The sequence below is a fragment of the Chionomys nivalis genome, chromosome 2 (genome assembly GCF_950005125.1).
Source record: "Chionomys nivalis chromosome 2, mChiNiv1.1, whole genome shotgun sequence".
In the NCBI taxonomy this organism is placed as follows: domain Eukaryota; kingdom Metazoa; phylum Chordata; class Mammalia; order Rodentia; family Cricetidae; genus Chionomys; species Chionomys nivalis.
In genome coordinates, this window is record NC_080087.1 from 112,000,246 (window position 1) to 112,024,569 (window position 24,324).

The window sequence follows — 24,324 nt, forward strand, 5'->3', positions numbered from 1 at the left end:
GTCAACTCGACACATAAACATATCACTGTTTAAAGCAAAACCTTTTTTCTTACTCATCTCCAAAGTCACATGTTAATATTATCAAAATATAAAACATGAAGTCCCCACAGTCTTTTTAAAAAATAATCTATTCTCTTTAAAATTGCAAAATCTCTTTTAAAAATTCACAGTCTCTCAGTTGTGGGCTACTGAAAAAACCGAAATTAAATTAATTACTTTTTTTATTCAAGAGGGAAGAAATGTGGCACAGTCACAATCTGAACAAAGCAAAACTGAACTCCAACAGTGTAAATAACTCAATTTCCAATATCTGACATTTACTCACTATCTTATGGTTCCTCCAACGGGCTCCATTTGCCGGGCACATTGCTTGTCTTCTAAGCTCCATTTTGTTACTGCTGCTGTCCTTGGTGGTCATCCCATGGTACTGGCATCTCCAAAATGCTAAGGTCTATTGCAGCTGGTTTGCACTTTCACCAACAACTTCTCCTGGGCTCAGATCTCTTCAAGGACTTGAGCCATGCCACAGTGTCAACCCTACCTGTTCTTCATGACCCCTTTATGTGTTCAAAATTAGTACCCCCTGGGTGGCTCTTTCACTACCAAGATCAGCTGTCAGCTCAAGGTAAAACTTTGGTCACCTCTGGAACACAGCTTCTGTGTGCTGACTCTGAGGAAACACTTACCAGAAGATTTCACCTCAGTGATGCTAGTTTCTTCTTAATCACTGCTAATTTCTCAGCTCCAACAGACCAGCATCAATTGTCCCAGTAACTCAAAGGTTTTACTTCAGTGGTGCTACTCTTGCTAGTCACAACTTAGTCTTTGAGCCCTCCTAGCAGACAAGAGCCAGAGGTTCTTACTTCAAAATATGCAGTGGTCCTGAAAATGATAGTTTTTGTTTCCCAAAACTTCCCCCTAGAACTTCACAAGCCAGGCTTTCATCCTCTGTATTTACCTGCATTCTTTTTTTTTATCACTTTTTTTTTATTTATTTATTTAAGATTTCTGCCTTCTCCCTGCCACCACCTCCCATTTCCCTCCCCCTCCCCCAACAAGTTCCCCTCCCTCATCATCTCTAAGAGTAATCCGGGTTCCCTGCCCTGTGGGAAGTCCAAGGACCACCCACCTCCATCCGGGTCTAGTAAGGTGAGCATCCAAACTGCCTAGGCTCCCACAAAGCCAGTACGTACAGTAGGATCAAAAACCCATTGCCATTGTTCTTGAGTTCTCAGTAGCGACCCAAAAAACTCTACCAAAGAACTCCTACAGCTGATAAACACCTTTGGGAATGTGGCAGGATACAAGATCAACTCCAAAAAATCAGTTGCCTTCCTATACACAAAGGATAAGGAAGCAGAGAGGGAAATCAGAGAAGCATCACCTTTCACGATAGCCACAAATAGCATAACATATCTTGGGGTAACTCTAACCAAGGACGTGAAAGATCTATTTGACAAGAAATTTAAGTCTTTGAAGAAAGAAATTGATGAGGACACCAGAAAATGGAAGGATCTCCCTTGCTCTTGGATTGGGAGGATCAACATAGTAAAAATGGCAATTCTACCAAAAGCAATCTATAGATTCAACGCAATTCCCATCAAAATCCCATCAAAATTCTTTACCTGCATTCTTATCCTCCACGTTCCCACAGCACCGCTCACCAAGGTTTGAATTGAATCTTCAATGACTCCAATCCAAAGAACAAAGGTCCTTCCATAGTTTTACAAAAGACAACAAAGTTCAAGATCTGTCACAGTAATACCTCGCAATCCTGGTACCAATTTCTGTCCTAGTTAGTTAGGGTTTCAATTGTTGGGATGAAATACCATGACCAAAAGGAAATTAAGGTTCCCTCGTGTTAAGTTGCCAGCACTCATTTCTTCATGTAAAGATTTATATTGAAGTAAATAGTTGGATACCTCTTAGTATAGTGTGAGGACGAGTGAAGGAAACAGCTTCATGGGGTTTGGGTATAGGAAGTTTTAGAAATGGGAAATACCATTGAGGGACTTGATATTGCATGCAAAAACAGGTGAATTGTACAGACTGACCTACTTATGAATAAATGACTAGATTTTGAACTTTTTTTAAAAAAATTTTTACAGAATGCGATGTGCAAGGAGATTATTCCAACTAGTGAATTTATTAACAGTAAGTTAACAGCAAAAGCGAATAGGCAGCTTCAAGATCCTCTAGTAATCATGACAGGAAACATCCCAACATGGCTCACTGAACTAGGAAAAACTTGGTAAGTTAGTCCCTTTGATAAATTTGTAAGTATTAACAAGTCTTTATTTGATTTGTGATAGAGATGTTGAAGTTGACTTGTTCATATCTTTCCCAATATTGTAGTATTTGTTGACAACTTGACAAACCCAGTGAAGTATATTTGACTGAGGGCAGTAAAATTCTTTGCCTTCCTGAAAGTGATGCTTGGTTTTTCTGAGCCTTTTTTTGAACTAGACACTATAGACCTATTACTTACAGTAAAAATCAATTAGAAATTGAGTTTTTCATTTGGATTCACCATATCTCTACATGCTGCCGTATTGTACAATGCAGAGATTCTGGTGGACATTTCAAGAGCTTTTCTCAAAAAGGAAAATAAAATCAAACCCTTAAAAATCATGTAAGAAATGTCTTGGCTGCAGGATTCATTCTTTGAGAACAAGGAGCTTGCTTGTCTTGGCAGTGATTTTTTTTTTTTTTATGCTAAGCCTATGAATATCACTAAATAATAAAGCCATTAACTTTTGTATGTGGAGTATGGAATGATGAGCTCATATGGCATGGAGGCTTGCATGTCCTAAAATCTTCAGAATAGGTTTAAGGTGGTTGTGCATAGACAATTGTAGATTTGTGGAAAGGCATATAGACTACAGTTGCTCAACATTTACTGATTTCAACAAGAGCCAGGTGTGATGATGTATTGGCATACTCCTGTAGGCCCCATCCATTTGGGAAATTTTAGGAGGGACTATTCCTCTAAGTGTTTAAAGCCAATCTAGGCAGTACAGTAAAACTCGATGGCAACAAAACTGTTACAGATTTTTAAAAATATTTAATAGGAGTTGTGTGTGTGTGTGTGTGTGTGTGTGTGTACGTACATGTGTACAGGGTCCCTCTATATAGTCTGGCTGTCTCATCTCTACCTCCAAATACCTGGAACTAAAGGTGTTATGCCACTAGTGTATTATATCAAGTTGTTTTCAATATAGATCTTGATGTTTTTTAAATGTCTCTTGATTCTCACACAGATGGTAAATTTGTATTTTATCTTTTATAGCCCATTTTTCTTTCCTTTTGATACCCGACAAATGCTTTTTTATGTAACTGCATTTGATCGAGACCGGGCAATGCAAAGATTGCTTGATACCAACCCAGAAATCAACCAATCTGATTCGCAAGACAGCAGAGTTGCACCTAGATTGGATAGAAAAAAGGTAAGCGTTTCCTACAAATAAGTATTTATTTATCCTGAGCTTTCCAAATTAAAGGCAAGACCTAAAGTACTACATCTGATTATGCCTGTGGAGTAACAACCTTCACTTGATCGTTGGGTCTGTGTTTATGGTTGTGGCTAGAAGCAAAGATACCGAGTCCCCTTCAGCTGGAGGTTGTGAGCTGCCTGATGTGGGGCCTGAGAGACAAGTAGCAAGCTCTCTTAATTGCTGAGCACTATCATTCTATCTTTTAAAAAACCACCTCTGTTAGTATATTTCCCACGAGCCTCTTGAAACTGTATTGTCTGTTACTTTTTTTTTGTCTTTTATTTCTGAAATAACATCCTTCAATTAGTTACCATGAATCTTACTAACACACCTTAATTTCTTCCTTTTCATATTGAAAATTTTCTCTTTTAAAATGGACTCTCTGTATATTAGATGCGTTTTACTCCCTTTAGCATGGCAGCCCATGTGGAAGGGAGTGAAACAGAATCCCTGATATATTTTGAATTTGTCCCAGTCAGCTCCAGTTTTGCTGACTTCATCATCTATCATACTTTCTAATCTTGGCTTGCAGTTGTACCCATACCATTTCATGTGAGACAAATCCCAGCCTTTTGATCTGTACTGGTGTGTGTGTGTGTGTGTGTGTGTGTGTGTGTGTGTGTGTGTGTGTGTGTGTGTGTGTGTGTTTTCTCTGTGTATCCCTGGTTACACCCTGGAACTCACTCTGTAGACCAGGCTGCCTCTGAACTCTAGAGACCCTCCTGCTTCTGTTTCCCAAGTGGTATAATTAAAGATGTGCAATATCACCTGGTTGACTTCCACTGTTCTTTTGTTTGCTTTTTGTTTTCTTCCATAACTTTTCTGTGGTCTCTTCCAAGTTTTTTATCTCAAAGAGCCATTAGGGATAACAAAAGATAGAAGGAGGGGTTATAATTAGAAACAAACACATATACACCCAGGTAGCTGTATTTAACAGCACATCATGCCATTTCTTTATCTCATTGATGGAGTCATCAATTGTTATGATGCTATGTTTGGAAATAGCAGGGTCTTTATCATCATCATGCTCTCATTATGAGGCATCTTGTTCTTGTAGCAGAACCTCGATGTTCAGAACCTAGATGTTTTCCAGCTTACCTGTCTCCTCTGTCATCTCCTCACCCACTTCTCTATCATCAGTGTATAAATGTCCCAAGATTATTTCGTGTAGCTGGAGCCCTGAATTATACCACTGTTTGGCAAAGTAGCAAAGATCTTTTTCCTAACCTGAATTTTCTAAACTTGCCATGGGTCAGGTTATATTAGTTATTTATATCTAGCTTTCTTTCATACACGGAGAACATTTGTGTGACAAAACTTTTCCTGGGGAGACACAGCACTCATATACTCACCCCAGTTAGGGAATCCACAACAGAACTAAGTACAGATATCACCAAAGTCCAGTGTCATGAAGATGAGTTTTATTAGGGTTACTTACAGGAATATAGATGAGCGGTTACTTATAGAAGCAAAAATTACTCAAAAGATGGTTGTGTTATCAAAGCCCATCCCAGCATGCGTGACAAAGCTGGGAACATGGAGGCTGCAGACAACTCAACAGGTTCCTCAATTGGCCTAAACCTCTTCCAGGCAGCTCAGTTGGTTTCTCGTTTTTCCAGGTAACTGTTCTGTTCCCTGAGTCCTCTTTGCAGCTTTTCTCCTCTGAGAGTGTTCTTTGCAGCTTAGCTTGTCCAAGTTTTGGAAGGTTAGCTCATGTGAGAGTCTTCTCAACTTTTTGTTGTTTAATCTGTCATGGAGGATAGTGAATCTGGTCGGTTTCAGGGACTTGTTAATGTTTTAACAGTGCAAATACTGTAGCCTTCCTAAAGGATGTGCTTAAAGGAGTTATTTTCTGACAATGAAATCTATTTTGCACTGCAGTAAGTGCTACCTGGAGCATTATTTCTTATTTCTTCACATCTGTTTCCTTTGTTAGCGCACTGTGAACAGAGAGGAGCTGCTAAAACAAGCTGAGTCTGTGATGCAGGACCTTGGTAGTTCACGGGCCATGTTAGAAATCCAGTATGAAAATGAGGTGAGTTTTGGCCTCCTTGATGGTGTCATATCATTTGTGCATATTGGTACTATGTAATTTTGAAAGGCGACTAGAAAATTTACCTTAAAAAGATTTGGTCTACTTTCTCTTTAATGATATGTTTTAAGTTCTCCATTTTTCAAGGGTTTAAGTGCAAAATAGGAAATAGGATTTTTTTCCTGGCATAATTATGCACATAATTGTATAATGTTCATGAAATGAAAGGCTGTTCTTAGAATCGTTATTTCAGAAATGTTTGGACTACATTTTCAGAGTTGAATTTATTGGTAAATCATGTTCTAAGAGTTGACATATATATACAAACAGGAGCCATCGCCATCATGTCAAGTGAAGAACATCCATCTCTATAAAGACTTTCCATAACAGCTATGGCCTAGCTTCCTATTTTTCTTTCTTTTTTTTCCCCCTATATTTATAGTTTCATGCAGTAATGTGGCTGTTGTGTCTCTTTCATTTCTTCCATGCATACAGGCCTCATTCATGTTGCATAGTTTTTTGTTGTTGTTGTTTTAATTTTCCAATTTTTCTTGTGTTTTTTATCTCACAGATGGCTTAATAATATGTCAATATCTAGTTGGGACTTTTTTTTAGTTAGTGACAATGTTATAACATTCATGCTCAAGCCTTTCTGTAATAAACATATTTGTGATTCTCTTGAATATATAGCTCAATTACTAAGTCATTTGGTAATACATTTTAATTTTATTAAGAAGTATCTATCATACTTTACATCAGTAAAGTAACAGGTTTTTTATCTTTTCCCAGTGATGTTATTTCTGATGTTATTTCAGTGTTTTATGAGTCTGTACTTGGTGTTAGCAGGTTTTTCAATTTTAATAATTGAAATTAGTAATGAGTTAGTAGTAGAATCTTGGTATGATTTGAAAACATACTATTTTTGCATTGCTTAATGTTTTTGCATTGCTTGTTGGTTTCTTGACCATTTTGGAGAAGATGCCCAGACCTTTCACTAGGTTTTAGTTTGGTTTTGCTTTATCATTGAGATGAAAGTTAATCCTAGCACTCAGGAGGCAGAGGCAGGCATATCTCTGAGTTCGAGGCCAGCCTGGTCAGGACAGCTGGGACAGATATATAGAGAGACTTTGTCTTGAGAAAACAGAAAACAAAACAACTGTTATCTGGATTTATAAATGACTTGTCATTTGCTTTCAGTTTATCATTAATCAGTCATTTTTCTTTCATGTAAATGTAAACACATTGTAAGATTTCCCATGTTTAATCCTGTGTTTTATTTTAGCTCATATTCAGTGATCATTTTTACACTAATTTGTATATAAATAATTGAGTCATGGAGTCAAGAAAGGCACCATCCCTTTTTTTGTGATGAGTGATTACTGTGAAATACAGATTAGCCTTGAATTTAGTATTTTTTTTTTTTTTTTTTTTTTTTTTTTGCCTCAGCCTCCTAAGCTCTGGTATTACAGGCAGTTTGCACTTTTTTTTTATTATTATTGGGTATGAGTATGTGGGCATGTGTGTGGGTGTGTGCAATGATATCTATGTGAGGGTCAGAGGACAATTTTGTAGAGTCAGTCCTCTCCTCCTAGCATGTAGAGTCCGGGGGTTGAATTTAGATAATCAGACATGACAGCCAATGCTGTGACCAATTGAGCTATCTCACTGACTCACAGATGAAATTTTATGCACTTTGTCATGCTCGTTGCCTTATGTCACAGAGGCAGAATGGAGTGGTTGTAGTAGAGTCCATGAGATCCACTCAGTGTTTGAAATACTTTTAGAATCCGAGGCCACATTTAATCTTCAATGACCTATAATGAAATTTTTGAACACCACACAAAATAAAATCATACAGATTATATTTCCATAAAGTAGTAACAAACAGAAATAAAGGAAGATATTATTTTCAAAACCATGATAAGAAAAGTTAAGTAATGGGAGAAAAACTTTAACAAAATATTATAATTCTGAGTTTTAAAATCAGTTAAAATTATATAGGAGCTTAATGAATTAAAGCATCAGAGTAGCGCTCTACTATGCTAATGGTACAATACTGTACATATTGATATCAACCTTCTCCAAACTAGGCAAAATCAAGAGTCTTTGAAAGCTTTGCATAGACAATGATTCCCCCCCAAGACAGGATTTCTCTGTAGCTTTGATTCCTGTCCTGGAACTAGCTCTTGTAGACCAGGCTGGCCTCAAACTCACAGAGATCTGCCTGCCTCTGCCTCCGAAGTGTGGGGATTAAAGGCGATGTGTGCCACCACTGCCTGGCCAATAATAGACACTGTTTCTAAACTTTATGTGGGCATGCTGTTTAACAATCTGACTAAGAGAGGCATGGCAAAAGTTCAGTGCCAGCCCAGGTCATGGAATGAAAATTAAAAAAATGAAAACTGTAACAGTTGTGTTAAAGAAAAACAAGGTAGAAGACTCACACCACTTCATACAGAAAGTCTACAGAAACTAGGACTGTATAGGATCAGGATGACAAAACAAGATGGAGTGTCTAGTGACCCAAATTCAAGTTATTTTTATTCTGAAAAGTACCAAAGCACTAGAGTAAGAAAAGTGAATTACCTCTTCAAGAAATGGTGCTGGGAAAATGAAGTGGCCTGCTTAAGGGAATAAATTTAAAAAACAAAACTTGTGTTTGGGTTCTGGAAGTTCCACTGGTAAAGGTGAGGTACTTGCTATGCAAATCTGACAGCCTGAGCTTAATCCTCTGGCCTCCATCCATTTATCTTGACACGTCAGACACCTGTATGGGAACATACACTCTTGTCATTCTTTTAAATTCCTAAGGTTAGACCCTTGTGTTAACTTTGAGGTAAAAAGACTATTTTAAACCAAGTTGTTGTTCTTTTATTCTTTTGGATTTTATATTTGTTTGATTGAGACAGTCTTTTATTCTGTAATTTTATTCCTGGACTATATCATATTTTCCTCTCTTTAAAAATGGAAATAAGACAGACCAACTAAGTAACTCTACATCAGTAAATTGAGGGAGAATACTCCTGACCAGCCTCAGGAGGGAGTTGTGTTGCTTTAGTCGGTTCAGTAGCACCTGTTGAATTTAATACTTTTATTTACATTTAAGAGAAAGTAATAGACTTATGATCATTTGGGGATAATTTTGTGAAAAGGGAATTAAATGGAATTGGAGCGCCACCTTGTGGACAACATGTGTTGCTGCTTGTCTAATCTTTTTTTTTCAGTGGCTGGAAATTGATGGAGAGCAAAATATTGTGGAGGTTTTCTTTAGTTTGAAAGACACACACACACCACCACCACCACCACCACCACCACCACCACCACCACCACCACCACCACCACCACCACCACCACCACCACCACCACCACCACCACCACCACCACCACCACCACTACCACGTTAGACTATGTGATCTAGAAAGGCTAAAGAAGATGGAACATGTTGGGAAAGATGATAGGTAATATGGTTCTAAGGTGACATTTGAGTTGTCAGCAAGTCCCTGCTGTTAGGGACAATGGCTCTAACAGAATAACTGAGGCAATGTGTTCCAGCTATTCATGGGATCAAGGTGGCTAGAGGTAATAGTAATTAGGATATAGCAGTAGGAGTCAAGGTCAATGATGCAAGAAGTAGAGATACTAGAATAGTCCATATAGGCTATTAGACTGTGGTTAAAAAATATGTGTGCTGTCCTTTGAACAAGAAAGCTTTTCTTAGGAAATATCACTCACTGTTAATGTGGTATGTAAGATGTTAGGAACACTGGTGTGCGTGGTCATTCAGCAACTTCAGGCAGATCAGATAAAAGAGGGTGGTAGAGAATCATTAGTTTAGAATGTGACTGGTATTGGGTAATATAAAGGTATGTGACTTTTGTTTATCTCTGTGAAAATGTGATTCTTTACCTGTATAAAACCTGATGGTCCTGATAAAGAATAGCAGGACAGGAGCAAGGATGGGTGGGGCTGGCAGGCAGAGAGTATAAACAGGGAGAACTGAGGGAAAGGAGAGGAGAAGAGAGAAGAAGGGGAGGAGGACACTAGGGACCAGCCAAAGCTAGGAATAAGAGTGAAAGTAAGGCATGAAGTAAGAAAAAGGAAAAGCCCAGTGGTAGGATAAATTAAGAAAAGCTGGCAAGAAAGAAGTCAAACTAAGGCTGGACATTCATAACTCAGAATAAGCCTCCATTTTTGATTCATTTGGGAGCTGGGTGGTAGGCTTCTTCTCAAAAACAATATACAATATGCAAAACATCATACAATATATTGGTTTAGATTGTGGGGAATAAAAAACCAAAGGTGAACTACCAGATTTCCGTTGGAGCCCTCACTCATGGTTACGTGGTGGTACCCATGTACTCAAGCGGACTTCCGTGGAAAGGGTGGAATCTAATCAGAATGACTTTCTGGGTGCAGTCACTGCTTTGAAAATTGAAATTAATATGGTAGACTTTATCAACTTTTAGGATCGATAGTATGCACCATTTTAAAAGTATGTGTAATAATAAAATCCTTTATTTACACATGGTTTGTAAGCGAGTGGCCACTTGAACAATTATTGTTACATTATAATCTTGAACTGTGACATAAGTTTATTATTGTTTCTTGCTTTTGTTTATTATGTGCTAAACTGGTGGGGTCTTGCTAGAACATGGAGGGATGCCGAATCCGTGAACAATGCTCCAAGCATATTGATGATGGTGCTGTCGTGTAGAAACTTTGGAAGTTGAATCTTTGAATTTTTATTTTTAAATAAAAATAGCTCCAGATCCCCACCCTGACTCCTACCGCTGAAATGCTGTGTTCTCACACATGGGTGCACATGTGGTAACACTGATAATTGTCTTGGGCTTCCATTGTACCCTTGGACTTACAGGGGCCACTGATCTAAGCTCTGTTTCCTGACATGAATTTGGGCCTTGAATTTTAACTCTTAGATTCTTATTAAATGAATGTTAGATTCTGGGGATTCAAGGCAGTCAAAATAATTCTCTTCATTTAAAACTTGCAAGTATGTAATGGAATAGTGGCAAAACCCTAGAATGCCATAGGAAAAAGCCAAACTAATTGTTTGGGGGAGATTGGGAGGCTTCTCCTGAGAAGATGGCTCTTGAGTTGTTTGAGGTTGATAATTCCCTTAAAGAGAAAAATAAGCATGTATAAATAGTACATTGTTGTTCTCTAAAGGAAAAATTCATAACTGCAGCAAGAGATTTGAACCATACAATTGGAATGTTGGGGTTGGGGGAATGATAAAGGGTTTCTAGTGCCAAAGACTCAGAGAATGTCTATTCAGGACATCTTGCAAAACTATCTCTTATGCTTCCTGGCAAACACCTTGTATGATTGTCCATGTAACCAAGAGGTTGCCAGGCATAAAAGGCACCACAATTTCTAAAATGATTTATTTTATTTTATTTTATTTTATTTTTTCTAGGTTGGTACAGGTCTTGGGCCAACACTGGAGTTTTATGCACTTGTTTCTCAGGAACTACAGAGGGCTGATTTGGGTCTCTGGAGAGGTGAAGAAGTAACTCTTAGCAATCCAAAAGGTAATGTGCAGCTGTGAGCCGTTCAGGTTGTATGACTCAGATCAGGTAAGGGAGCCTCCATCTTAGTCAAGTCTCTGCTGGGGCTGTGTTCTTGGCCTTTCATTTCTTTTTGTCCCTATTTTCTCACTTATCCAATGGGAAGGCTTTCCAGCTTAGAGGTCGTTGCTCCAATTTTGTGAATACTGAATTTCTTAATACTCTTAGTTACTAGGTTTTGTTTTGTTTGTTTTGGAAAATCTCATCTGAAGTTTGGTGACTTGTTCGTTTTACAGGAAGCCAAGAAGGGACCAAGTATATTCAAAACCTCCAGGGCCTGTTTGCGCTTCCCTTTGGTAGGACAGCTAAGCCAGCTCATATCGCAAAGGTTAAGATGAAATTTCGCTTCTTAGGAAAATTAATGGCTAAGGCTATCATGGATTTCAGATTGGTAAGTTTAGGATTGTTTGCTTATCTGTAATTTTGTACAATGTTCTATGAAAGTACTTCAGTTCCCTGCACTCAATGCTGTGTGTTAGAGCACTACTGCTCTACTTCGAATGTGTGCACCAGCTGCTTGAGAATTTTGTTTAAAATGCCAGTTCTGCTTCTGTAGCGCACATACAAGGCTGTCCTGTGTCTGAGGTGGCAGCACCCGACCCATTCCTTTAGTAGCCAGGGTTCAGAGTCAGGCAACATAAAGATGGCATTAATTGAATTTTTTTCAGGATTCAGTTAGATTTTAATTCAGCAAGAAAGCCATGAGCAGTGTAGGTAAACTCATTGAATTTCTGTTAGATGTTCTTGTGAAAATAAACCAAGTGATCATTATCATGGAGGTCTGAATATTTCTGGACTTTTCTTCATTTCCTCTTCTCACATTTTCTTAGATACTTTATCAGTATGAGTGAGACATTTTCATTTGATACACCCACAAGTCTACATTCTCTGTAAAGAGGTATATACAGCTCAGTTATTTTAGAAGTTCTTATCATTTTAATTTTTTGTTTTAAGTAAGTTCATTTTACCTTCTCTGATTTCAAAATATTAAATGCATGAGTAGAATTGTATTGAGTTTACTTGGCTCAAAATAAAGTCCAAACACTTAATAGTGTTTCAGAGGTACTCAGGTAAAAAACTTCAATGGATATTGTATGTTCATTTCTCTTTTTGTGTTATGCTTAAATAGGTTTGTTTTTTTTAAATAGTTTATTTTTATGAGCATTGATTGATGTTTTGCCTGCACGTTTGCCTGTGTAAGGATGTCATATCTACTGTTGCTAGAGTTACAGACAGTTGTGACCTGCCATGTGGGTGCTGGGAATTGAACCTGGATTCTCTGGAATAGCAGGCAATGTTCTTAACCTCTGAGCCATCTTTCTATTTAAAGAACCTGTTTATAGGTTCTTTAACCATCTAAAATGTTGATAGAGATTTGGGCCCCAATTTGTGGCTCTTGGTTTCATGTAAAGAGAAACAGTTTCTAAATTGCTTTTTTTCTTGGAGAGTATTTGACCTTTTCAAATGACCTCTTACAAACTAGTTGTGACAAAGTATGTTGCCTGTTCCCTTTCAGGTGGACCTTCCGCTTGGCCTGCCCTTTTATAAATGGATGCTGCGGCAAGAAACTTCACTGACATCTCATGATTTATTTGACATTGATCCTGTTGTTGCCAGATCAGTATATCACCTAGAAGACATTGTCAGACAGAAGAAAAGACTGGAGCAGGATAAATCCCAGGTAGGTCTAGAGGAGATGGCCAGAGGGTCAGATCAGTTCTTTGTGTCAGAATTATGAGACTTCTTCACCGGTTTATATTTGACCTAGTTAATTTGATGATAGTATTTACTTTGCTTTTTAATTAAAAAACATGTATTTATCTTTATGGGTGTTTTGCCTGCATGTGTGTTTGTATATTACTTGCATGCAATGCCTTTGGAAGCCAGAAGAGCACATCAGATGCTGTCAGCTGTCACATGGAGCTAGAAACTGAAAGAGCAACAATTGCCCTTAAGCCTTAAGCACCGAGCCATCTGTCTTTCCCAGCAATATTTCATTTTATTGGAGATGTTTAATGTGTCCTTTAAACTAACAGAAGTATGATTTCAAAATGTACCCACTGTGATCTCTAATAACAGCAAGTGGATGTCTTGATTTCTAAATAAAATATACTTCTAATGAAAGTTCGAAGACCACTTGTCTTAAATTTTAGATAATGAGATGCCTTCTCATTAATTCTTCAGAAAGGTATTTCTATTTCTGTCTGCTTTCTCCTCTTCACCACAGGTTGTGCTTGCATTGCGAGTTTATACCAATACGCCTAGCTTGGAAATAGTTTTTAGTGGTTATTGACAGGCTGGGACTATACAGCTCAATAGTAAAACACTTAAAATAGCATGTGTGAGGTGCTAGGCTCACTATCCAGTATTATTAATAAAGAAAAGATTCATAGATGTCTAAGGTTTCTGTTTCACCTCAAAATCTTGATCCTCTATCATTATTGTGTTTTTAAATGTATATATTACCAGCTCATTTAGGCTAATCTGTGATTATATGTATGGGTATTGAATATCAGAAGAAAACAGGTTGTATTTTCTAAAACATAACATGGTGCAGTAGCTGCTATTTGTGTAGGTTTAACCAACTGTCATTTCATAGCTTGTTTATTTGTATTAATGTGTATATATGACTGCCTGTATGTAAGTTTATATACTGCATGAGTGCCTGGTTCCTAAAGAGATCAGAAGAGGGCATCAGGTCTATGAGCCATCATATGGATTCTAGGTCCCCTGTAAGATCAGCACCAGTACAGTTAACAGCTATCTTTCCAGCACTTTAAGATTATTTAAGGCAAGACTAGCAAGCTAAATAAAAGACAGTGTTGCACCTTGATGGGGTACATACAGTAGAGACTGGAAGATAATTTGGAAGGGTATTCATTTTATCTCCCAGTTATGTTTATGAGGAGACAGTGTTTAAAGATGCTGTAATAGTTATTAGTATTAATTGTCAGCACCTAGGAGACAAACCTCTGGGCATACCCATGTGGAATTATTTAGATTGAGTCTAGCCTCTGGCAGTGTATCTGCATTGAGTTTCTTGATTATGTTAATTGATATAGAAAGACTAGCTTGCAGTGGATGGCTCTATTCTATAAGCAGAGGTTGTGTAAGAATAGGGAAAGTGAGCTGAGCATGTGTGTTAATCTATTGAGCTCTGCTTGTGACTGTGGCTGTGATATGCACAGTTCTCTCAAGCTCTTACCACTGTGACTGTCCTGGCACAGGCTGTAGCTTGCTAAAAACCCTATCTCATTTAAGTTGGATTTCTCAATCAATAGAAAAGAAACTAAGACACAATCTAGGTCTTTTTTTAAAAATTATTTCTGTATAAGAATTAATCTTATGTTTAGGATTTGGTCTGAAGAGACGGCTCAGCAGTTACTACTCTTCTCAAGGGTATCTGGGTTCGATTCTCACACCTACTTGGTGTAGGTCACAGTCATCTGTAACTCTAGTTCCAGGGATCTGACAGTTTTCTTAACTGGACACAATGCACATGTGGGTGCATATTCTGACAAAGAGACACATTCAAACACAAAAATAAATGGATAAATGATATTTTAAGAAGTTGCTTAGAATTGCATAGGTTTGTACTGAATAACTACAAGATTTTTGTCGTGTTTGCTTAGTCCAGAGATTTACCTTGGATATCTTCCTCAATCATTCTCCACCTGATGTTTTGGGATACATCTTTCATTGTGCCTAAATTTCACTGGTTGACTAGACTAGCTGTCCATTGAACTTCAGGGGTGTCTGCCTGATTCCTTATTCCTATCCAAAGGTTTGCAGACACTAGTACTTTAAACTTCTCTCACATTATTTAGCATGTATTACATATAAAATGGGAAAAAAGGAAAGGAGGTAAAAATTGTAGCATGTTTTGATTGCCTCACATATACACAATCTTGTAAGATGTATATACAGTTGGTGTCCTAACTTTATGTAAATGTGCTATGTGGCCAAGGATTACTTTGAGTTTTTGATCCTCCTGTCTCTGAATCCCAAATGCTGGAATTAAGGGTGTCTGTCACAATGTCAGGTTATGCAGTACTGACAGGTAAGCCCAGGGTACATAAACAGCTGAGGTACATCCCTGGCCCACTTTCCCCTTGTCTTATAAAACATACAAATGGGGCACATTTTTCTGGCTCAGATTTCACCTGTTTGTTTACAGTGCTAGGGACCACACCTGCCACTTCAAGTCTGCAAGGCGAACACTCTACTACTGAGCTAGACCTTTAGACCCTTGACTTGGTAGGTTAAATTCTCACAAGATAATTGGGAATGTGTTAAGTCTAATCTAGTATATAAGCCAGAGAAACTAACAGTCAGTCTATTCTGTTTAAACATGTTCTGAATGTACTGAATGTTATACATGACTACGTAATTGGTGTAGACAATTGGGATCGCTTTGATCTGTGACAGGTTGTTTAGAGACAGGCTTATTTTACTTATTCATTCATTCATTCATTCATTCATTCATTCATTCATTCATCTTTTTGGTTTTTCGAGACAGGGTTTCTCTGTGGTTTTGGAGCCTGTCCTGGAACTAGCTCTTGTAGACCAGGCTGGTCTCGAACTCACAGAGATCCGCCTGCCTCTGCCTCCCGAGTGCTGGGATTAAAGGTGTGTGCCACCACCGCCCGGCTTATTTTATTTTTTAAAGTACAAAGTCATAGGTTTCTTAAGAATTTTTTCAAATGCATCATCGTACTTTACACATTTTACCCTCACCCCTTCCCCGACTCCATTAACTTTCTTCCGCCAAGGTAGTATCCTTTCTGTTGTATTGTGTGTATCTGCATGGGCAGGCCTGTAAATGTTCTATCTAGATTTCTCCTGAGAGCAAATTCCAGTATTTCCTATGTTCCTCTCTCTTGACTTTTCTTCCATTTCCTTCTCACTTGTTTTCCATAATCCCCTGTCTGCTTTAATGAAGGGTAGTTCGAGAACTTCCTAATGAATCAGCATTAATTAAATGTCTTTATTTTTAGTACTTAAATTTTTGTGTTTGTCATTGAACCTTAATGCTGTAAAAAAATTAGCATTTTATGTAGTCCTTTCAACTTGTAAGCATTTTAAAAAGTCCTCTGGGTTTGATGTGATGTGGCTCAGCTTTCTTGGAAGCCACCCACCCCCACTGTACAAAGCTGTGCTGTGCTTTGGGGACAAGAAGTGAACATCTCCAGGGTGTGCTTTACACTTGAGCCTTGTAGGGGAGGGGAAAAGTTTATTACACTGTAATTTTACAAATTTTATATATTCATGGGTATATAATTAGGATTATCAATAATGGCCTAGAATAAAGAAAAGTTTTCTTTTCTATTTTAACATTTAACAAAAATGTGTAAAGACTTTCTCTAATATGTGATTTGAGTGTGCTTCCAGGGAGAAATTACTTCTCAGTATAGAAAATAACCCCAGCAATCTCGTTTCTCTCCACAAAAATAATTGTATTGATACTGAGGTGTTTAAAATGATTTCCTTTGTGATCCCAGTGGCTTGTTTAATATGTAGTATATGACCAAAAATTTAATCAGGAACTAAAGGAACCATCAATTATTACAGTGTTATGTCTTATTTTTGTGAATACAATAAAATTTTGCATGAATTTTTGTGCTCTTCCTCTCTCCATTGAAAGACTAAAGAGAGTCTACAGTATGCATTGGAAACTCTCACAATGAATGGCTGCTCAGTGGAAGATCTGGGACTGGACTTTACACTGCCGGGGTTTCCCAACATTGAACTGAAGAAAGGAGGGAAGGATATACCAGTCACTATCCACAATTTAGAGGACTACCTAAGAGTATGTATTGTCTTTTTTCTGTGGGTCATGGGCCATAGGAGTTTGTCTGCTGTGTTTCAATGAAGAGATGTGTTAGGGTTGGTGGAACTTGATCCCTTAGCTTCTGCCTGTGTGGACCTTTGCTAAAGACCTTGTATACCGCTGGGACCATTCTTGGAGGCCCTTTTATTTTAGCCTTTGTAAGCTTCTGTTTACTTTGTAGAGAACACACAAATGTTTTATGCTAAAACAACAACAAAGAAACCGTAAGAAGTTAGCTTCCTCCACACTTTGAAAATAGACACAAAAGTCTAAACATAGAAGGTGAGAACTGTGGATAGATAGATGGACTTTGTGGATCATTGAAACACAGTCTTCCACCCAGTCTCATAATCTGCTACCAAAAACTGCATATTGAGTAGGTCCAGCATGGTCCACTTTTAGGATGACCCTCAACATTGTGAACTCTGTCTGCTGCTTACCCCAATGGTGACTTAGAAAAGTGACCTTAAATTTTATCCTGTGTTACCTCAAAGGACACAGTGAATTTCCTTAGCTGTTATTCACCCATCAAAGGCTCAATAATGATGGAGCAGCATTGTATAGATAGATGCCACTTATCTTCTCTCAGCCTAGGAAGAAGCTCTAGAGCTGAAAGGTTGTATTTCATATCCCTTTACTCTGCAGAAAACACGTCTGTAAAAAGCTTACCAGTTTTTTTCTTGGTGCCTCATGCATCTTACATTGGCCTGTCGTTAAGCCTGATTTTGAATACTGTGCATTACACTGCATTGTTCTCTTGTAAGAGAAGATATCAGCAAAAAGAAGTTATCACTTGTTTGAGCTACATTTCTGCCCCTGTTTTAAGCCTTGGCAGAATTGCTTTTAAAATACTGATATAGGCACACATACCCACACTTAATGTCTTTGTTGGGCTCACCCCAAAGGTATTTACAACTGTAGACTTAAGGTTTCTAAATGTAGGAGAAACTATTTCCTGTTGCATGCAGAAATTGCAGACTGTATGTATTTTTCCATTTAGCGGCATTTAAAAGTTTGCTTGGGTTTATACCTGACACAGGCTGTAAAGAACATTGGATTCAAGCTAGAGTACTCATTTTGAAACCTTGACCTTACTTAAAATCTTGTGTGGGACTATAGAGTCTCCAAAAAACTTTCACTCTAGTTTCTTTATTTTCTTTAAAAAAGAAGATAATATCCAAGATCCTTGACTTCCCAACAGCCTTGTGACTCAAGTAATTTTTTTAAGTAACTAATCAGGCTATCTTCTTGTATTACCTGTTTCTTCCATCTTTGGGGAAGCTGTGTTTCCAGCTTACTAACAAATAATGTGCAAACTTTCCACATCCTTGCTTTTCTAAAAATACTTTGTAACTTTTAGTTGAATGTTCTGTGTACCAATAAATTAATCAGGGCCTCTGGGAGCTGAGTAAACTTAGGGCTGCTTTTTCTTATTCTCAATTTTGTTCTCCTGAATATCCAAGCTATATCTGTTTCTAAGAAGAGGCACACACTGCAGAGGATGGTACTCGGGACTTGACAGGATTTAGAAGTCAACACTCCACATTAAAAATGTGGCTGGTTGCTAATTAAGAATTTTGAAATGTTAATCTTTAATTTCAGTAACATTTTAACCTCTTGGAACATTGTCTTTCGCTTCTGGTAAGACAACATGATTCTCTTCTGGAGGAGAGTTTGGGATTAAAGGCATGCACCACCACCTGAGTTTATTTTTGTGTATTTTTTTTATAAGTTTTAGTTTTTAACATGATTCTAGAAGGTTATTTACTGTACTTTATCACATATTATATTGATTTGGAATTTTGTGGAGTTTGAAAGGTGTCTTCTTTTTGCAGTTGGTGATATTTTGGGCACTAAATGAAGGTGTTTCTAGGCAATTTGACTCGTTCAGAGATGGATTTGAATCAGTTTTCCCACTCAGTCATCTTCAGTACTTCTATCCAGAAGAAGTGAGTAGCTCACATCTAAAAGACATTTCTGCCTGTGTTATTGTAGCAGAATAGTTTTACCTTATTGCTTCAAACCCTACCATTCTACAGCATTTCGGAGTAAGGGCTTGGAGTTTTGGGAAAGGCTAAGGCAATTTTCTGATTAAGGAAATTTGTTAAATAAGGGTGTTCTAGAGGCCTGGGGGTGGGGAGATAGGATCCTTGTGTGAAAGTAAAGTACAGCAGCAGCATTCTAGTCCAGGCCACCCTGCTGCTCAGTGTGAAGGGTTAGCACCTTGGAAGCCATGCTCTTAGCTACTTGTCACCCAAGCATGCAGTTGTTTACTAATTCTTTCTCCTTATTTCATCTCAAAGCTGGATCAGCTCCTGTGCGGCAGTAAAGCAGACACTTGGGATGCAAAGACATTGATGGAATGCTGTAGGCCTGATCATGGCTATACTCATGACAGGTAAGTGTGGGATCTGCCTGTTCAGTTAATAGTTAGGGATTTAGAGGGAGAGGGATCAACTCATCACAGTTTGTGGGAAGATTTTTTCTAAAATTGAGTTTTGCTAAAGTTGTTCCATTAGGATTTCAATTATGATGACAAAATAAACTTAAAGTATATTATAATGAGAGTTCACATGTAACTATATCTGAAAATAGATATCATCAATAATTATAAGTAAGGCTTGGTATATTGACATAGTGCTTTAACACAAAATAATTCTGTTCTACTTTTTGTTTTAGTCGAGCTGTGAAGTTCTTGTTTGAGATTCTCAGTAGTTTTGATAATGAGCAGCAGAGATTGTTTCTCCAGTTTGTGACTGGTAGCCCACGATTGCCAGTTGGAGGTGGGTAGTGTCTGTGCTTAGCCTTAATTCTAACTGTGACTAAAACATCATTTGTCTTTAGAGCTAGTCCATTACTTGAGTTATTGCAATACTATTATGTTCCTAAGATGCCAACCTATCTGCTTAGGAGTGTGAAGAAACACTGGCAGGGAAATTCAGAGACTGCTTTAAACATACATAATCACTAATACACAAGAATGTTGCTTAGATGAAGTTCTAGACTGTTTGCAGATTTTAAATTCTTTGTTGATATAGATAAGAATATATTCTGGAAATAAAAATTGAACGAGTCTGCTTTGTTTGGACTTTTCAGTTTTTATTTTCTATATGGGTGTTTTGCTTGTCAAGTATTTCTGAGGCCAGAAGAGAGTGTTGGATCCTCCTTGAACTCGAGTTAGAGATGTCTGTTAGCCACCCTGTATGTGTTGGCAATTGAGCCTGATTCTTCTGGAAGAGTGGCCAGTTCTCTTAGTCAGTGAGCCATCATTAGCCAGGAGAGAGGAGTACTTTGTGTGGGAGTTTAACACTGTAACAAAGCAGCGATATATCTTGTGATAGTGGTGACATTTTTAATAAAAATTAACCAAATTTCTGGAACTCTTTTCCTCTTAACTAGGGTTCCGGAGTTTAAATCCACCTCTGACAATTGTGCGGAAGACATTTGAATCAACAGAAAACCCAGATGACTTCTTACCCTCTGTAATGACTTGTGTGAACTATCTTAAGTTGCCGGACTACTCGAGCATTGAGATAATGCGTGACAAACTGTTGATAGCAGCAAGAGAAGGCCAACAGTCGTTCCATCTTTCCTGATCACAACAAGAAATCAGTGTCTGCCTGTTACAGCAAAAGAAAAAAAAATCATGATTTCTTTTCTATGTGTCACCTGAGTCAAGGAAACATGTTTCTCCTTCTTGTTGTAGGAAAACGGCTTGCAGATTATAATTCATAATGGCCCCGTGGACTTAAAGTGATCAGGCCCTAAAACGTTGTTGTGATGAGGTTTCTTTAGCAAGTTCTTGTTTAAATTATCATTTATTTGATGAGTGAAGTTTTTAACTTGCTTTGCTGTGTGAAATTTCAAAGGGATGTTTTTTCAGGCTGGAACAATAAAAATGTCGCTGTGCAGTTTAATTCTGGGCTGTGTGTATCCATCTAGCTAAGTTTGCAGTTTGTTTCTTCCAAAGACAACTCGTGTACATAAGTACAGACATTAAACTCTTGTGGATTTAACAACTCTAGTTTAGTAAATGGGTTCTGTGTGCTTTCCACCTCTCTAATTTTCTTTTCCTACTTCATTGCTGCCTCTGCAGTTCATACACGTTTGTATTTTTTTTTTAAATAATACAACATGAATAGTTAAGACATTTTCATTAGCCCTGGGCCTTGTCATACTCAGCTCTTTCAAATTAAAATACAATTTGAAATTCATTGAATTGAAATAATATTCTCAATATAGTTCAGCCTTTATAACTAGCTAGGTAGGAGGCAGGCATTTCTTATAGCTTAGTTTTAATATAGTTACAGCACCTCCTGGCTTTTTGCCAAGTGACACTAGGTCTGTTTACATGATATTTCCTTCACTCTGGTAAGGAGGCAAGAAAGTGCATTCATTTTTCTGTAGGCTAAAGGTCCACAGCTTGGACTGGCCAGCATTTATCCTATTGCCAGACCATTTTTAAATGATAGAAAGTTTTAAATGAATTACTTTTCATTCTGTGTTGGAGTTTTAAAAGATTTCTTTCTTTCCCTTACTCCTGTTTTAAATTTCTGTTCTCAGTCTATATTTTCCTCTCGTCTTCTCCCAGCATTAATTGCAGACGAACTGTTCAGCCTTTGTCTCCACACAGATCAAAGCACCTGTAAACAATGCTGTCCATTTGTTTGTGTGCTCATTTCTCAGATTTGCCATAATCCACCAGGTTAATGTTTTTACCTAAAAATAAAATAAGTTTGCTTCACTGTTTTTGTTTATAGTTCTGTGCTGTATACATGCCCACCTGTCTAAGATAAGCACTTAGTGTGACGTTACAATGTGAGTAAGTCATTGTGTGGCCACAAGTCCAGCCGTGGTGGTTCTCTGTTTACAGCTTCTTGAACACAAAATGTGGAAAGAAAGTGGGAGCTGATCCATTCCTTCCTAAGGCTCAAATGAAGACTAATAAATTTGAACTCTGCCTTCATCTCCTTCAGAATGAGATGCACCATCTTTTTTTTCTTTTAAAGAAAACTGAACTTTGAAGAAACTAATTGTGCTGACTGTATTGATATAGAGCCCTCTTCTTTATCCCATTGCCCCAAAGGAAGGTCGTGGCTTAGTTTACTGCTGTGACTGTCATTCTACACTGACCTTGCCTTATGTGGAAACATCCCTTGCTGACAGAAATCTCTTGACAGTTCACCCAGTGTGGAGGAGTTGAGGCCAGAAGCTTCTCTGCTCACAGAGGCTTCTAAATGAGCAGTGTTACCTGGAGACGGGGAGGGAATTGGGTTCTGCAGCTTCACCCTGTCGGCTAGAAGATCTGGGCCCTGTTGTCTCCAGTTCTGGTGTTTTACATACTGAGCCCAAAGTTTTTTGTGTGAAGAGAGCATTTTGTTCCTCACTTTTTAAAGATCTGTTAAAATGTAGACATCTGTATAAAACAGTGATGTTTCATATTAAAATAATCTGTATTTGCATTTTACACCTGTGGTGCTGACAGATTTGGCTTCGTTGATACCTTGCATCAATTGAATGCTTATGATGGTTCTGACTGGAATATTTCAGAGCCGGAAGTCACTGAAAAGCTTTCAATCATCAATTTACTCTGTTCAGTACTTGGGACCTGTGGGTAATTTGGGGTCAGGAAGACCACATTTTAAAGCACTCTCAGCAGAGGCCTTAATTTTGCACACTAGGGAAATGTGTCCTTGGTTTGCTGTGCTCCAGTCATCTCTAAATGTTTGATTCAGGGACCAGCAAGCACCATTGGTAAACTTTAAACACAGCCAAGTGCACTATCAGGTAGGATGCTAACAACCTTTTCCTTGTCCTAGAAGAGTAGACTGGGTAGAGGCCGTAGCCCAACCCAGCAAAAGCATATCCTATACCTACCAACACTGGAAGAGCAGTAAGGGATTCTGCTCAGTCTGGCTGTAGTCAAGCTAGGCACACCTCATGAGGAAGTGGTAAGCCAATAGCTGTTCGAGAGTGACCTGGGCACCTTATGCTGAAGGCCAAAGTCCAGAATACCAGCTTCTGCCTTTAACAGGCTGGTTGTACCCACCCTCTTTCCTGCCTGGCAGGGATCCTCCTGTCTCCACACCTCCCAGCACTGTGCAGTCATGCCTGAGTTTTGTTTTTTTGTTTTATAATGTGGGTGCTGGTGACCCAAACTAGGTCCTCATGCTTATGGTTTAAGCACTCGACCCACTGAACTATCTCCCTAGCCCATAACCAGCAAATTGAGTTTTTGGTGTTCTCCCTTGTTCTGAGATTTTTTTTCCCATTTCTTAACAGTAAGTACCAAGTTAAGGAAATAGGATGTTCACCATTATTCCAAGAAGCAAGCGTTAAAGACTGATTGGGAGGAAATGTGTAAAAGTGTATTAATATGCCTAGGGTTTCCCGAGGGCTTCTGAGTGTTCCATTAACAGAAATGGCCTCCGTTTGTTTCTTTCACACTTTGGTTTTCTTATCCATTTTTGTTTTCCCTGTTGTAATGAGAATATTGTCTTGAACTGTCGTGCTCTGTATGATTATTTGAGAAGTGGTATATAGGTGTTAGCGTGGACATTGCAGTAGCTGGTATCCACAGGAAGGAGTGACCTGGTGACAGGTCACTGGAAAGTCCCAGTTACCCAAACAGTAATAGCGGGCAACTCATAGCACTTAACCACGTCGGAAAATTGGCATATGCCGAGAAGTTAAAATGAACAACTAATGGCAAGAAGAAATTCCTTGATGCTTACAGACTTGTTCAGTGTCAAGGAGACATTCTTCAATAATGGAAGAGGGAGTTTTATTTTTACTACAAACGGACTCACAACCAAACTGATGAGCAACTGTTCATCTCTGTAAAGTGTTTTCTTTCTCTTTTGATCTGAAACATTTATATGAACTGCTGGAATAATGGAACTTCAGACTACAAATGTGTATGTAAAATTGCATCGATGCCCTGACTTCCTGACTATATTTTTAATAAACAGCGTTATCCTTCATGGTTAGTTTTGTTATATTATGTACAGCCAGAGGGTGTTTCCTGAAAGGTGGTGTGTGGAAGGTTTTTTGGAAAGCTACTTCTGGTAAGTAACTATTGGGGGTAGGCTGCCTAGAACACCTGCTGAGAGTGGAGCAAGGTGTTCACTGTTAAGGGACTCCTATGCTTAGGTGAAGCCTCTGCCTTTGGAGTTGTTGAAAAACACTTGACAATGTGCAGTGACATAGTCTTTTGATGACAGATATCCTGAAATCTGTCTTTGGCTGTCATGACTGGCTGTTCTACCCATGACAAATGTCCACATAAAATCTACCTCTGAAACAAAAAGTGATCTGGGCTAGTAAACAGGATGTAAACACAAACTTGGGTATTGTCTTGGGAAAGCACTTTTTCCTATA

The 24,324-nt window shown here is 38.3% G+C and overlaps 1 protein-coding gene across 14 annotated transcripts in view; it reads left to right on the plus strand.

The window, feature by feature from the left end:
* Positions 1 to 23,912, plus strand: part of Trip12 (thyroid hormone receptor interactor 12) — a 129,344-nt gene extending 105,432 nt beyond the window's left edge. For all 14 annotated transcript variants that reach the window (XM_057762053.1, XM_057762051.1, XM_057762055.1 and 11 more), the window contains 11 exons: positions 2,109 to 2,251; positions 3,290 to 3,446; positions 5,431 to 5,529; positions 10,964 to 11,078; positions 11,351 to 11,505; positions 12,631 to 12,795; positions 16,759 to 16,923; positions 18,780 to 18,893; positions 19,248 to 19,342; positions 19,624 to 19,727; positions 20,344 to 23,912. In XM_057762053.1, coding sequence (XP_057618036.1) covers positions 2,109 to 2,251; positions 3,290 to 3,446; positions 5,431 to 5,529; positions 10,964 to 11,078; positions 11,351 to 11,505; positions 12,631 to 12,795; positions 16,759 to 16,923; positions 18,780 to 18,893; positions 19,248 to 19,342; positions 19,624 to 19,727; positions 20,344 to 20,540 — 1,509 coding nt within the window. In that variant the 3' untranslated portion in view covers positions 20,541 to 23,912. The remainder of the gene's footprint in view (positions 1 to 2,108; positions 2,252 to 3,289; positions 3,447 to 5,430; positions 5,530 to 10,963; positions 11,079 to 11,350; positions 11,506 to 12,630; positions 12,796 to 16,758; positions 16,924 to 18,779; positions 18,894 to 19,247; positions 19,343 to 19,623; positions 19,728 to 20,343) is intronic.
* The last annotated feature ends 412 nt before the right edge of the window (positions 23,913 to 24,324 follow it).